The following is a 15,537-nucleotide window of genomic DNA, read 5'->3' as shown; positions in this document are numbered from 1 at the left end:
ATCAATAAAGAGATAAAAGAAAAAAAAAACAACAGGAAGATAAAAGCCTCAAGTTACTTTTTTGAAAAGCTTTAACACATATACTTGAAAAAAATAAAACATATATATATATATAAATAAATTACCTTAAAGCATAACTATACATTCAATCATCTTTGAACATAAACAAAAATGTAAAAACGTAGTTTCTGATTACAGGTACATGTCTAAGTGAAGCTGTAGGGGTGAACTGCCATTTTCTTTAGTAAATGTTTTCTCCCGTTTGTTTTAGTCCAGGGAGGTTAGTGTTTGTAATTTTTTCCCTTTTGTTTTGCAGGTAAGGTTCCTGGGTTCAGTTAGTTGGGGTTTTGTTTGTTATTTTGGTCTTTCGCTTTACATTTCACTTATTGGTTGTTTGATTTCATCCATCCATCCATCTTCTTCCGCTTATCCAGGACCAGGTCACGGGGCAGCAGTCTAAGCAAAGATGTCCAGACTTCCCTCTCCCCGGCCACTTCCTCCAGCTCCTCTGGGGGACCCTGAGGCGTTCCCAGGCCACCCGAAAAAACATAGTCTCTCCAGTGTGTCCTGGGTCTTCCCCGGGGCCTCCACCCAGTGGGACATGCCCGGAACACCTCTCCAGGGAGGCGTCCAGGAGGCATCCGGATCAAACATCCGGATGTTTGATTTCTTGCAAATAAATGTATCTTTTTATGGAGACATTCTTTTTGTGTTTTTTGTTACACATCTTTCTTGGTTTACTTTTATGTTATGCCCCAGATCCCCCAGATATAAAATGGGGCGTGATGAACGAGCTTCATGATCTCTCCTGACAAGTTGTTGAACCCTCAAAATAAACCATTTTCTCCATCTATGTGTGTTTTTTTTCAGGTACAACAGGTTCATCCCAAAAATATGCTTCATAGGTTAATTGTTGATTCTAAATTGTTCGTACGTGTGTGTGGCCCTGCAACAGACTGGTGTACTGTCCAGGATGTACCCCGCCTCTGCCCAACAATTGCTGATTTAGGCTCCTGCGATCCTATAGAGGGATTTTGGAAAATGGACGAATGAATCTTTAGCAGAGAAGCAAATGACTGTCCTGAAACGCCGCTCCAATGATGGCATCACACCCACTATAAAGACTGTCAGTGATTTATGACTGATGCAGCACCAGCAGGGGTATGGGACGAGTCTGTACAGAGAATGTGCTGCACTAAAGAGTATTGGCTCACCTGCCTTGACTCACATACGAACTGAAGTGCCGTCCCATTCCTAACCCTAATTTAATGTGGGTCTACCTATCGCAGCTATTCCAGCTTCATCTCTTTTTTTTTTGTAATTTTGGACCACATTGATCACACACTGGTGTTGGAGAAGGTCTAGTGCTCTAATTCATACTACAGGTGGTTCAGGTCAGAACTCTGTGCAGACCAGTCCAGTTCATCCACACCTGACTCTGTCCTCCATGTCTTAATGGACCTTTCTTTGTGCTCTGGTGGCCTCCTATGAGCTCGTGAACATTCTTTAACAAATGTTTGGAAAAACTGTCTGTATGCCTGAGGGCTGGATTTTATACACCAAGTAACAAGGACACCTGATTGTGATCATTTGGATGGATTAGTCAATACTTTTGCTAATATAGTCTATGTTTATGGTGTCAGTATGACAGATTTACTATAAAACAACAATAAGACAACCTGAAGGGATAAGCAGAAATCCTGTCACACTGTGAGAGTCGCTTGATCAAGTTCCACCGACCTTATACTGAATTAAGGGGTGGTCTCCATAAAGAAACTCCAGGCACTGGCTGACCCTCAGAATGTACTGGTCCTTCTTGGTTTCTTCTTCAGGTGCATGGGTGGTCTGCCACTTTCTCAAGGCGATCTCAATCAACACAAATGGAGAGCAAGATGACAGGACCTTCAGACTCGTGGAATCCTGCAGGACGAGAATGAAAACAAGCTTTTACTCTGGGAATAATTAATCCTTTTGACAACAGAGATGTCAGCGGTGGCACCTCAGTAGGGCTGCACGATTAGTCGACTAATCTTTACTTTATAGTATATGGAGTCTGACGGTAGTAAAGTTGAACAGTGTTATGAGCGTTCAGCACCACAAAATACACTTTTTTATATTTGAGTCAGTGAGAGCAAAACTGCTTCTTTTGTGAAAAATAGTTCCTAGTTTTTAAGGCTAATTTAGAGTTTAGCTTCTATTTTAGTAACATAACGTTTTTGACTAATTTAGTTTACTGAGTAAATACTTTAGCAAACTTGGCATGTATTAGGGACTTTTAAGCAATTTTACTTCTAATTTTTCAGAAATTTTGTTCAACTTCAGCACTCTTTCATAGTTCTTTAACGAAATTTCCAGTCTTTTAGCAAATTTAACTTTTATCAAAAAGCTTCAGTATCTTCAGTAAACACTTTCAGCGAAAAGCCTTCACACTAACATTATCGCAGATAATGCAACTTTTCTAGTTTAATCTTGTTTTAATCCCAGAAAGTAATGAAGGACAGAGGCTGCATAATTTATTAGAAGTTTAACAAACTATCTTCTTCATTGTCTTTATTTTTAGTTAGTTTAAAGCTAATGATGGTTAAGGTGTGTGCTTTACATCCACTTTGCACATGACCTGATTCATCAACTAATCTAAAAAAATAATCAGTGATTAGTCGACTATTAAAATAATTGCTTGTGGCAGGCCTAGACCTCAATAACATATGTTTTTTGAAGTAGCATAAATCTTCGATCATTTACACGATCAACTTTTCATATCAGCTTTGCACTAATATACAACATGTTAAAATCGTAAAATGCTGTGTCATGGCACAAAGTTGCTTTTCTTTGTGACAATATCAGCTTATTCACATCACTTTGCACACTTCACTGCAGTAAAGTGGTTGTTTTTTTTTCTCTTCAGAATCATAAACATTGTGATAATGGTTGAAGAGTTACGGTAGTGGAAAGAATGTCAACACTTTGGTGTAAAAGCCATAAACTGCAATATCAATAGATGTGATTTAGGCAGCTTTCATAAAATAAAATGTCAGAGAGTTCATGTTTAGCAGAATAAAGTAGAGATCTTTAACATGTCATATCAAATACTGCCAACAGATAGTAAAAAAAAAAAAGTTTATTACATATGAAACATTTTTCCAACACATCAGATACCAGAAAGAAGAAATACAGCTTAAAAAAACAAAGTTTACTGGCTGCTGATGGAAATTGCAATACAATCCCCAGACTACAGTCAGCAACATTTGAAGCTTGGACACTAATGTCAGAGAAACTGAACTTTTAATAAAGCCATCACTCTGTGTAATTTCCAGTTTGTTTTTGATTGCTTAATATGCTTTAAGTATCAATTCCATTAATAATCCAGAAGTGACCTCATACGAGAGATGCCATTATAATTTCCCGCAGGTTTGATATAAATGTCATCCATTAATTATTACCTAAGCATATCCATGGCAACATTTAGGAGGAACTCCACTTACAGTACAAACAGGACTTACCGAGATAATACCTTGGAGGTTTTTTTGGAGCACATTTCAGGTTTTAATCTTTAAATTCAATAAGACTTTATCATCATAACAATGACGGTTTACAATGCTTCGTTGCCATAGCTCTTTTTAATCAAATAAACCACTGCAACTCCCTTCCTGACAGTAATGCAGCTTATCATGTTTGACCTCCAAAATAAGACTTCCTGCCAGTGTCCACCTGAGAGCAGCGAGCGGCGCAGATGGCGGTCTTTGTGTGGGAACAGGTCGCTGTGAGTGATCAAAGCTGATATACCAGAGGCTGAAGGGACACTGCCATCTGTTTTATGATTATTATACAAAATCAATTACTAAGAGTGGCAAAAGGACACATAGAAACAAACAGATATGCATCTTCTGACAAGAAGAGGAAGGAGTTTTCAACCAGGTGTTGTTGAGCTGTGACTCTAATGTATGACGGTGGCTGAGAAAACAGCACAATTTCCCTGATGGCTTTGACCCACTTAGTGTTGTCACATGCCGTGGTCGTTGGGCTCAGTCATGTGACCTTTGTGAGCAGAAATATTGAAGCACTTTGTGATTTTGTCTGAATGGTGCAACCAGGGTTACTTCCTCCTTTGTACTACAGAGATGCTAAAAGAATCACTCTGGTGAAGATCTGGTTTTTGATGTTTTAACATGTTTTTGGTACATTTTTCTGATGATGGAGGGCTTAGATTAGGAAAACCAAACCCAAAATGACATTTTTGAGTATTTGAGTAAAAGATTGTATTTGTTATGCAGAAAATGTGTTGGTAGGGTCACAAGCTCCGCTCCATTCTGATGCATCTGCTTGCAGACAAATAGATCCAAGAATGTCTTTGTTCTCCTCATATGAGCTGGAATCTGGATCCAAACTGTACAGCTTGATAGCTCCAGTATTGGTCGCCATTTTTGTTGCACCGGTAATATTATCTTTGTGTTATGAGGGGCTGTAAGCTCCTAGGAGAGTGAGTAAACAGAGAGCTCTCAGCAAAAGAAGGGGAGAGAGAGAGAGAGAGAGAGAGAGAGACAACAGGGTTGCTTTATGCCAGGGGTGTCAAACTCAAAGTTATGCTTTAAAACTTTAAAAATTTAACTTAAACTTTAAATAACCTTCAATATTTTACTCTCCATAAAAATACATTTTGTCAAAATTATACAAGTTAGAAATAAGTGCAATATAACATCGGGCCATTAATAACAATAAAATAAAATGATCTGGAGGGCCGGATCCGGCCCCCGGGCCTTGACGTGTGTTCTAAACCAAGGCACATTTACAGGTCAAAATCTTTCCATAATTTCTTGCTCCAGTGATCTTTTGGTCTATAGTTAAAGCATTTCCAGTGGTTTTTATTCAAAATTAAGCAGTTTTTAGCCTAAAAGAAATAGAATTTAAAGACATAGTTTCTGCAGAGCGGCAGGAGTTGATCAAGAATTTGCCTCTCAGTAGTGGGCAAAACCGATGGCAGAGTAAGCCCATCCCTACTCCCTGATAACCTCTGTTAACACTTTAGCAGTTAGCTTACAGCCCCCCATGCCCCCAATCTAACATTAATAGTGCAACAAAATTGGCGACCAATATCTGAGCTATCCACCCTTACAGTTTAGATCCAGATTTCTGCTCAGACGTGGAAAACAAAGACGTTTATGGATCTATAAGGCCCATCCAAATTTTTCCCTTTACCCTCTCCCTTCATTTATCCCTCCAAACGGTGGGATAGGAAAAAATAGTGACTTTTATTTGATGATGTCATCAATAATCGCGGTCCACTAGCATTAGAGTGGAGCTTCCAACGCTTGAATATACATAACAACAGCGGTTTTATAATTTTAAAAAGGTCATGCTACAACAAAAAGTCATTACTTACATTTAAATGTAAATTTCTGTGGTTCAGAGCACACCCACATGAAGAAAAGCGCTTCTCAGCGCGACCCCTCAGTTTGGAGGGGGAAACTTAAAAAGTAATAATCCCGGACACGACTTGCACTTAAACTGCCACTTCAAATAGAGGGGAAAGGCTAATGGGAAGGGAGAAGGGGAGTATTCGGATTGGGCCTTAGTTTACAAATACATGCATCAGAGTGGAGCAGAGCAGGCAGCCTGTGTAGCTTCCACATAACACCAACAACCATTTTACAACTGCATTTGTTTCGTCTGCTTCTGATTCACAACGCTTTAATATAAAATACTCAGAAATGCAATTTTTTAATCTTAATTTTCTGTTTATATGAGGCCATTCATCATCAGAAAAATGCCACAAGAAAAAGTAAAAAAAAAACCCTCACAGTTTTCATCTGAGGAGTGGGTCTTTAAGTACTAAAAGGTTACCTTGATGGACCACTATTTCTACCTGCCCCATTTCATCCACCAAATAGCCAGTACACAAACAGAAAAACATTAGTTTCAAAGTATTTGGTTTTGCAGGACATTGAAAAAAGTGCCTTAAAAAGGAACAGAGTATTCAGGAAAAACTAACTGTAACTTTGGGTCACACTTTCACTACAAGGTAAATATTTGACTTTTTTTTTTTAATAGAATCTGTTCTAATTCAACTCAGTTTCATTGAAAGGTTTGACTACAATAAAGGGCTGCCAACTGGTAAAGAAAGGAAAATGTTTTTGCACATGATGTATAACATAAGAACTCAGAGCTTAAAGCAGTAACGTAAATGTATTAATTGATTCTTGACTTTTGTGTTGTGGAGAAATGATGGTTTGACTTCTGTTGGAGCACCTTTTGTTGCTCAAGTGTTTCATCCAGAAAGAGTCCAGCAGAAGAAGTTAATTATAGCACCTTTTCAATGTCACAAAATGTCATAAGATGGCGCTAAAAGATGGAAAGACCAAATGTTTTACAGCTGACAGTTGGACTTTGGGTGTGGCAGGGTGCACTTTGTGCTTTGCCTATAATGTTGGGGATTAAAATTTTTCGACAAATTATACACCAATTTTTGTCATTTTGCTGTTAAAATCTATACCAATTATAACAATATTATATGATAACCTAAAAGAAAAAGAATGGAAGCAAAACAATAGCACACAAAAAGCAGCAGTGGTCTCTTCTCCACACGCTCAGGAATGTGGAAAACACACAGAATATCTAACAATGGGTTCCAGACCCTCACCTGGGACTGGTCAAAGTGAATAATAACTTTCAGGTCTGCAGGCCAGTCGTTGGCTCCGTCTGTGATGGCGGTCCCGGCAGCGGGCTCCAGTTGTGGGGAGAAACAGGCCTGCAGCCACTCGGAGAATGACATCATCTGCACACGCTGCATCCTCTCCTCACTCAGACGCTGCATTTTACTGCGAAAGTCTTTCACTTCCTGGTCATTGATGCCATCTAGTTCGTGGAGGCCTGGAGACAGTGAGTGAAGGGCGGACTTTCAAGAAGAATCACATTGATGCAAAACCACACAACACAGAATGAACCGTTTGTCTGAGCTCTCTGATACGCTCCCAGCTGAGCTCGACTCCTTGGATTTGTTTTGAGAGTGTTGCTGCATCATGCACCCCTTGGTAATGAAAACATTTTGACATTTACAGTCTTTTGACATTCATATGACCCTGGGCATGAGAGAAGGCAGCCTGTGGTCAGTGCAAATTATAAATCTGCAGGCCAGCTCTTGTGACTGAACGTCTGGACGGGAGCGGTGCAGTCAGACGTGTGAGGGTGAGCTTTTGTTCCTGTGCACTGCACGAGGCAAGAGCGCTGCATGAACAGCTTTCAACGCAAGCCTGCAGGGCTCCAATTTACTCTGACAAAGGCCTTTACGAGATTATGTTGAACCGCAGTGAAGCCAGGAATGGAGGATATCAGCCTCCTTCCAGTTAGCTTTCATTTGAACATCTGCCTCTGTGTAACCTTCAGCTTCTGCAGATATTAGCAGCAACTTGTTGTTTAATGTCTGAATGACTGTATCTAAGTCCAGCTTCTTGGTAGTGTCATAAGCTTGTTGACCAACTCCTACAGCTTTCATTTAGTCTGATCAATCCTCTCTGCAGCTCTAGAGTACCAAACCCACAGTAAGTCAGGAGCTGGTGGTGTTGACAACCAAGCCTCTTATCAACCATGAATAAACTACACATGAGGCTGAGTCATGGTCATTGACTGTATATGAAATCTGGACTGAGTCACCCCTCCCCCCTGGCATTTCGAACAGGAAGTACCTGCTGGTTCCAGGAAGCCAAAATCCCATAGACTTCAATAGAGAAATAAAAGGCGATTACTCTGTCTTTTTGTCAGAATAACTATTCTTGATCCGATACATTGTTTTGATTTTTCTAATGTTATAACTTCTTCTGTAGTGCAAGTTATTCAAATTATAAACCGACCAATCAGACACCTCAATAAAAGTGTATGGTCTCATGTCGATCATTCTAAACGTTTGACAGATTTTGTTGAGCACGTTTTCAAATGGTGCGACTGCCAACAAGCCCCCTCCTGATAGTTGAGACTGGTTACAACAGAAACGTCGACTTGGACCAATCACTGTTTACTGACATCATCTGGTCCAACATGGCTGCGTCTATTAAAAAAAAAAAGGCGTCTGAATTGACTTTGTTGGAGCCATAAGTTCTTTTTCTAAGGGTAACATCACACTCACTTGGTCCAGTTATTATATACAGTCAATGGTCATGTCATGCAGAGCCAGAGAGCTCTTTACGGACAGAAAGAGGTACGTGGGGAGTACAAAGTGTAACCAAACGTCTATGGTCCTACTCTGTACTATGATAAATTTGAATACATCGTAGTCAGTTTTTCAAATGTTGAGCACTTTTAACAATCAACTACAAAGGATTATTAGATATTCAAAAATCAAGACATTTTAAATTTTTTCAGTTATATTTATATTATGGCTATGAAAGTTAACGCATTAACTCACTCGATTAATCGAACCAGAATTAAAGCGTTAATATATGGCACTCTGACGTGCAGCTGTAAGATTCGTCTAAAATGAACGCAAACTTTTTTTTACGTTCTGTGATTGAGATTTTATTAAATTATAGAGAAAATACACCATTTATTTCTGGTTTTTGGACAAAAGCGATCTTTTGTTTTAATAAATGAGGCAGAAGACAAAGGTCAATCTGACAGCAGTAATGCAGAGTGAAAGATCCGCAATGGTGGGCAGACCGAAACAGTGCTGTCTGCTATTAGAAATACAACAAGAAAACCGATAATTATTTTATTTTGGGGTGGGGAGCAACATTATTTGTTCTACAATACAGGCAACGGTGTTGTCTATAAATTGCGGAAACTCCTCAGTTCTCCGCGGAAGTCTCGCTCACCACTGTTAGGAGAGACGAACAGTTCAGAGTGGACACGCCTCCACCCGTGAGCACATTCCAGCCTGAAATCCAGCTGGATCAAACCTTTCCCAAAAATGTTTCTTTTATTATTTTTCACAAACGCAATAAGGAAAATTTATGAGAAAGAAGAAAAAGCTGGAAAAAAATCTAGGAAAAATGTCAAATGGACAGCAATGCTTTTAGGAGAAAAATGTTATTCCTGAAACTTGAGGTTCCAAAGGGTTAAAAGTAAACGTTCTAAATCTGTGTGATTTCATATTATTTATTATTTGCAGATAAGTGTTTGGCAAATCCTGTAACCCCCAAAAAATAAATAAATAAATAAATGAAAAAAATAAAATAAAATCAAGATTAATTGGGATTAACATTTTCCCGGTTTGAGATTAATTAGTTATATATTTTTAAATGGATTCCTGGCCCTAATTTATTTATTTATTACATTTATTTCTCCTGGTTTGGGCATTTTAGTTTAAAGCATAAAAAATCTTCTCTAACTGTGTTACTTTGTGGCCTCCCAGACCCTGGAAGCTTGTATATCTGGAGGAATTAACCACATAACCAACCACTCAAGTTCTCTAACTTTACCTTCATCCAACATCTTTTTTTTGCATTCATGTAAGGCAGAACAGGTAATCCTTCTCGATAGTTGCTACAAATTTTGTTTACAGTTGATGAATTTGCAGTTTGCCTGCTTTGATTATTTTGTCCAGTAAAAAACTTGAAAATCCACATTTACTTATTTGTTTACATTGTCATAAGCACCTAAAAAGAAGAGAACAGTTTTGAAGGTACTAATATATTTTTAGGAGTTAATAGTACATAGAACTTCCAACAATTTTAGCATTTTTGTATTGTAATAAACGAATTTAAGTTTCTTGTATCAATAAAAAATGATGTCAAATTAAGGATTCCATTTGTCAACCAAAATTAGCACAAATTATAAACGTAATCTGTAATTGATAAAATTGCCAGGAAAATGTAATAAAGAAGTTTGTATAGTGTTAGATTTTGGCTGTAAAAGTAAATAAACTAATAAAATAGTCCTTTGGAAAAAGCAGAAATAAGACATTGATTTGTATAAATCCTGAACAGTTTTGATACAAAAAAAGTAGCTTTGTCAATATAAACAAGTGAAGGTTTCAAGATATTCTAAATACCATGGGATACAAAGAAACATGAATCATCCTTAAAATCACATGAGAGCCCAAGAACTGCAGAAATGTAAACCATCCCATCATTCTGCCCCACCTGCTGTTCACATCTGTTTGTAAGTTATCTCAGAAAAACATGTTTCTCCTTAGATGATCCTTTAGTCGTCTGTAGATGTTCCCAAGTCGAGCACCTGCTCGGAGTACATGTTAGCCCTACAGTTCAGTTTCCTCTTTGGCTTAAAGCTGCAGGTGAAGACAGGTGACCTGGATGGAACTTCAGCTGTTCTACTATGACAGCATCTTTAAATAGTTATTTGAAGAAGGAAGTGCTGGACTTTCACTCTGTGGTGTTTTCATTGAGCATGTTAGACAAACATCAGCTGGAAAACAAAAAAAACAGATCTCCCATAACTGGGGTGTAGCCTTACCCTTCCCAATGATTACTCCAATTTTGGAATCCAGCAGACGCTCCGCTCGTCCACAGTTGCGAGTCACCAGCCTGAAGACTGGCAGAAAAGGCCGAACATCACATAGGCGGCGGGTTTCGTCCTCCAGCTCTTCATGTACAGCCGCCTGGTTGACGCACTCGAACATGTGGCTCTCCATTTCGCCGAGGAATGAAGACAGAGGGTATGACTTGGCCTGCTTCCACAAGAGCTTGAAGGGATCAGAAGAAAAATATTACTAAACCTCTGGGATAGTCTAACAAGGCTTTATGGTGCCTCATAGAAAAAATGTAATATGTGGAGCCAGATCATACTGTAGATTTGCTTTTGTAAGTGATGTCCCTGTTTATTTAGCAATAACTAGTAAAAGGACAGCAAACATTCTAAAACGTGTTCAGTAACAGAGGATCAAGTTATGACTGAAGACAGTAGCTGCACGTTGAGTGACGGACAAGCTGAGGAACAAATCCTGGACAATTAGAACCTCAATAAATACCACCTTCAGTCAGCACTGGACTGACTCACATCCCAGTATCCCCACAGAACGATTTGTGAACACTTGTGATTTATTGCAGACCCCATACGAGTGGGGGATGTGAACCAAAAAAAAAACACAACTCCGATTTATTTACTCTATTTTCTGATTTTCATTAATTCTTTTCTCCCTCCCTTTTCTATCTTTAGAGTCCCACTCCAACTGTATTTGATCCATTGTAAATTCATTTCCAGTGGTCTTTTCATTATGATGATTACAGAATATACTTAAAACTAACTATTTTATTTTGACATCAACTCTGGAAGTTGTTCTGATTACAAACTGCAGTAAGCTGTAAAAATGTTTGTTAAAAAATGTGGCATGTTGCCTGCACGCTGGTGCCAGCTTTAGCATCTTCTGGAGAGCACGTGTCAAAGTCAAGGCCCGGGGGCCGGATCCGGCCCGCCTGGTATTTCTATCTGGCCCTCCAGATCATTTTATTGTATCGTTATTAATGACCCGATGTTATCTTGCTCTTATTTCTAACTTGTATAATTTTGACAAAATATTTTTTTATGGAGAGTAAAATATTGAAAGTTATTTAAGGTTTAAGTTGATTTATTCTGGAATAATATTGCTGCCTTTTTATTATTTATAATTATCTTAAAAAGTTACAGTTTTAAAGTTTTAAAAATTGGCATTCTGGACTATTTTGGCATTTACTAGGATTTTTAAGCTACTTAGGAGTTTAACTGATATTTCAGCTACATGCTAGCTGTTTTGGCTAGTTAAGGCAATACAGGTGAGTTTTAAGTCACAAACCAAACAAGTTTTACATAACTAAAGAAACTACTGTTCTTTGCTAGCTGCTATTTTAACATTTGCACGTTGCAGGAAACCTGCAGAAGCCTGAGAAAGTAGAGCGGTAGGAAGTAAAATCTAGATTTTTCCTAAAATCTTTTTTCTTAATAGCAGATTTAAAATTATTGCTAAAAACCGATTCATTGTCCAGCCCCCAGATCCCATTCCTGGGGGAAAAATGCTTGAAAAGGGATAGAGGATTTTTTTTATTCATTCAGTACTTTTAAGAAGAATTTCTCCAAGGATGTATTTCCCTGTAATCATTTGCACAACAGAAGTTTCAAATAGTTAAAAAAAATAAAAACAAAGCTTTGAACTTTCAACTTCCAAGACAGATTAAAGTAAGAGTTTTAATCGTGAATGAGTTAATGACAGCTAGGAAGTGATAAAAAAAACTCACACGAGTCACGACTGCTTTACCTCAGTAGGCTTTTAGAGTTTAACTTCTTTATCTATGATCAAATAAGCCTTTGAACCTCTAGCTTAACTTAAACTCTCACTAAGACTTTTTCCCATTTGGAAGAACAGGAACAGGTTTTTGCTGCCAGACCTTAAATTTCATTAAAGAAGGTCTGACAAGCGTCTTCCAACCATATCAAATATGGACCGTCAATTAAGGAGGTAGGGCATTCTTAAAAGGAAACAGAATTTTTCTGTTTATTTATGCCTGAGAACACATTTTTGGCTATAAAAACTGGATTAACTAATATAAAGCCACAAACAAAAGTTCTGAGACAGTTTAAATATTATGGTAAGCATCATTTAAAGACCCACTTAAATAAAAATGGCCTTTTTTGTGTATTTAAGAGGCTCTGTAGCATTTTTCTCACAATAGAGCACCTACATAAAATAATTTACAATTAAAACTGCATTTCTGAATATTTCTTCATTCAAATTGGTTTGGATCACAAAACCGGATGCTTGAAAAAGCTCAGACTAATGATGCAGCTACTAAAATGAGCGTGCCAAAGTCTCCCCTCCCCCTGCACACACCCTGGTCTGCTTACACTTAGGTGTGCAAGACATGATAAGAGTTCAAATTGCAATTCTGACTTAAAACTGTACGGCTGGATTGATCCAATATTGCTCGTAGTTATTTTTGCACCGGTTATGTTAGCTTGAGGCTATAAGCTTGCGCGTGAGTGCACAAACAGAGCTTTCAGCAATGGGGAGGGGGAAGGGGCGGGGTTGCTCTGTGTCAACAGCTCCGCCCACAAATAAGAATTGTGTTTCGAATTAGATAAACACTTTAAATTCATAACTATAAAATCAGTGGGAATGATTTAATGATGGAAAAAAATGTGGCTGGAGTGAGACTCCATGAGCAGAATGATTTCAAACAACTAAATTTGTATAAAGATGATACAAATCAAGACATTAGTTTAGATAGATTTATATTTTTAAAAAAGTGGAATTAGCAAATATTATATTACATCCAACTCTTACCTTGATATTAAATGCAAAAACTAAAAGAAGTGCTTCGATTTTTTATAATACATTTAAGTATGCTCATATTATTAGACACCTTAATTTTAAGTTATTTTTAGTTCATCTGCAACCTTGATTTTCCCAAGACAGGAAAAACAAGCCATTCAGAGATTCAAGTCAGTTTAGGTGAAACAAAATAGCTTCAGGAAATGAGCTCATCAAAAATATATTTTGAGCAAAGGGGATTTTTTTTGTAAACCAACCATGTTATGCACTAGAGGCCTGCTGACAAGTGCAGCCTCTCAGAAACAAACACGTCCACCGCAGTAAGGTCTGCAAAAACAGGCATGCCGTCACGTCTGACAGGCTGACCAACTGTCTGAAAGGGATGGTGTGTGCTGGGCAGGTTTCAGTGACTTTATGTCTGCTAAAAAGTAGGAACAACATACGGTCCAGAGTTTATTTTAACCGGATGTGTCAAACATCACTGCTGTAGTACTGGTTCCCCAAAGATCCCTTCCTTACTTCCTGCAGACTACCTCGATCTGCTCCTACTAGGAAGCTAAAGTTTTTTAGAAGAGTAGCAGTCCTTGAAGGACAAAACATTTCCTATTAAAACACAGTATCGTCCAGTGTATCTTAACAATACAGTCTTTGTTTTTGAGCCAACTTACTAGTTTGATATGTTGTATTGTGGCCTCTCGTGGAACCTCCATTTGGATGTAGATGCCAGTGGGCAGCAGGAAGTCCATGGTGACATGGACTGGTGCCTGTCCATCCAGTGGCGAGTGGGCTCCCCATATGTCCACAAGGTCGGTCATGGCAGGAGGCATGGCGGAGTGTACGAAACACCAACTCAACCATAAGGACCTAGATGGTCAGAAGGAAAACAATTAAAAAGAGGTAGGGCTGTGAATATTAATGCATCAACTCACGCGATCAATCAAAAATAATGAATGCGTTATTATTTATTAACACAAATTAATCACATCTCGCAAACAAATAATCCTTTGCTTAGCCTCGAATGGTACAGGCTTCCATGGCGTGCGTTAAAACACTTCATTGGGTATTATCCCACTCATACCATGGTTACTTACAAAAGACATAATTATTAAATTGGTTTTTAGTACTTTATTTTTGGTATTTTTTTCTCAGTTTAGATCACTTTTTCACAAAAAAGGGAGTGTTTGATCCATGTTCCAGCACATTGTCACGGTAACACGACGACGCATCACTGAGCCTCGACTACAGCGGCAAAGGGAGGCAATACAGATGCACCTAATATCACTTCTTATCGCTTTTCTTTGTCCAGAAGATGAAGAAAAACCGTTTTAAAAATGTATTTATTTTTAAAATTATTGCGATAAATTTTTCCCACGTTTGCGATTAATAAGTTAATTTTTAATCGATTCCCGGTCCTAAAAAGAAGACATAAAACTAAACTGAACAGAATGAGTTTAGCATTCGTTTGTGCACAGGTGAACGACAAATGTCCTTTTATGACATCCAAGTGTATGCAAGCTGTCCTAGGAGGACTGATGCATGCAGGAGTAGAAAGCTGAGCCTGCCTTCTCATCATTTGACAATCAAGTCAAAGAGAAGAGAACAAACATATTAAAAACACAATTGGTAAACTGGCACAGCACACGATATGCTTCTTCCAAATGAAGAAGCAGTTTGCAAGAGTCACTTCAGAGAGTGCTCTGTATCATGGAGTTCAAAGACATACACGCCTGCCTGTGAAAATGCATACACACACTGCAGGCTAATTGTGTTCCTTTACAAAACAATGAGCGGGTTCCCAGCTGCCAGGACAAACCTCCCCGAAGTTTGCTTTCCATTTGAGGCCTCTATCTCAACCACAGCTGCACCTTCACAGCATTTCCACCTGCAGTTTTTCCCATGACCTGCTCCTCGTGTGGCCTTGCACTCTTCCAGAGGACATGAGTCCATTTCCATTTTTTGCTCCATTTGCCCATTAACAATGACAACCCTGATTGCCTCTAATGGGCTTTCCCCTCCAAGTTAAGTGCTCCAGCAAACTGCAGATGAGCTGAAGAATGGGGCGATATCTCTGGTGCATTAGGAACCACCATCCCAGCCACTTAGCATTATCAACCACGTGAATGGAAACGCTGCTCCAAGAGTGTTTGTTTGCTGTCTAAACAGTTCTTTGTTGTCGGAACTTCTCACTCCCAGAGACTTGGCCATCACTGCATGATATTCTTAAAGTCCCCCTATCACTATTTTTTTGTGTTTTTATTATTATTATGGAGTTTTTAACCAAAACCTAAATGTCTTAAAAATACATTTTTCATGTTGATCTGAAGCCTCTGTTTCCAAAATCTCCTCTGAGG

The 15,537-nt window shown here is 38.5% G+C and overlaps 1 protein-coding gene across 1 annotated transcript in view; it reads right to left on the bottom strand.

The window, feature by feature from the left end:
• Window positions 1-15,537, bottom strand: part of pik3cb (phosphatidylinositol-4,5-bisphosphate 3-kinase, catalytic subunit beta) — a gene marked incomplete in the record, with an annotated part of 82,949 nt that overhangs the window by 27,513 nt on the left and 39,899 nt on the right. The window contains 4 exon segments of the mRNA XM_024258142.2: window positions 1,741-1,920; window positions 6,635-6,864; window positions 10,399-10,627; window positions 13,855-14,050. Of these exon segments, the coding sequence (XP_024113910.1) occupies window positions 1,741-1,920; window positions 6,635-6,864; window positions 10,399-10,627; window positions 13,855-14,013 (798 nt within the window).

The sequence above is a fragment of the Oryzias melastigma genome, linkage group LG13 (genome assembly GCF_002922805.2).
Source record: "Oryzias melastigma strain HK-1 linkage group LG13, ASM292280v2, whole genome shotgun sequence".
In the NCBI taxonomy this organism is placed as follows: Eukaryota; Metazoa; Chordata; class Actinopteri; order Beloniformes; family Adrianichthyidae; genus Oryzias; species Oryzias melastigma.
This window is presented reverse-complemented; position numbering and strand designations above follow the sequence as displayed.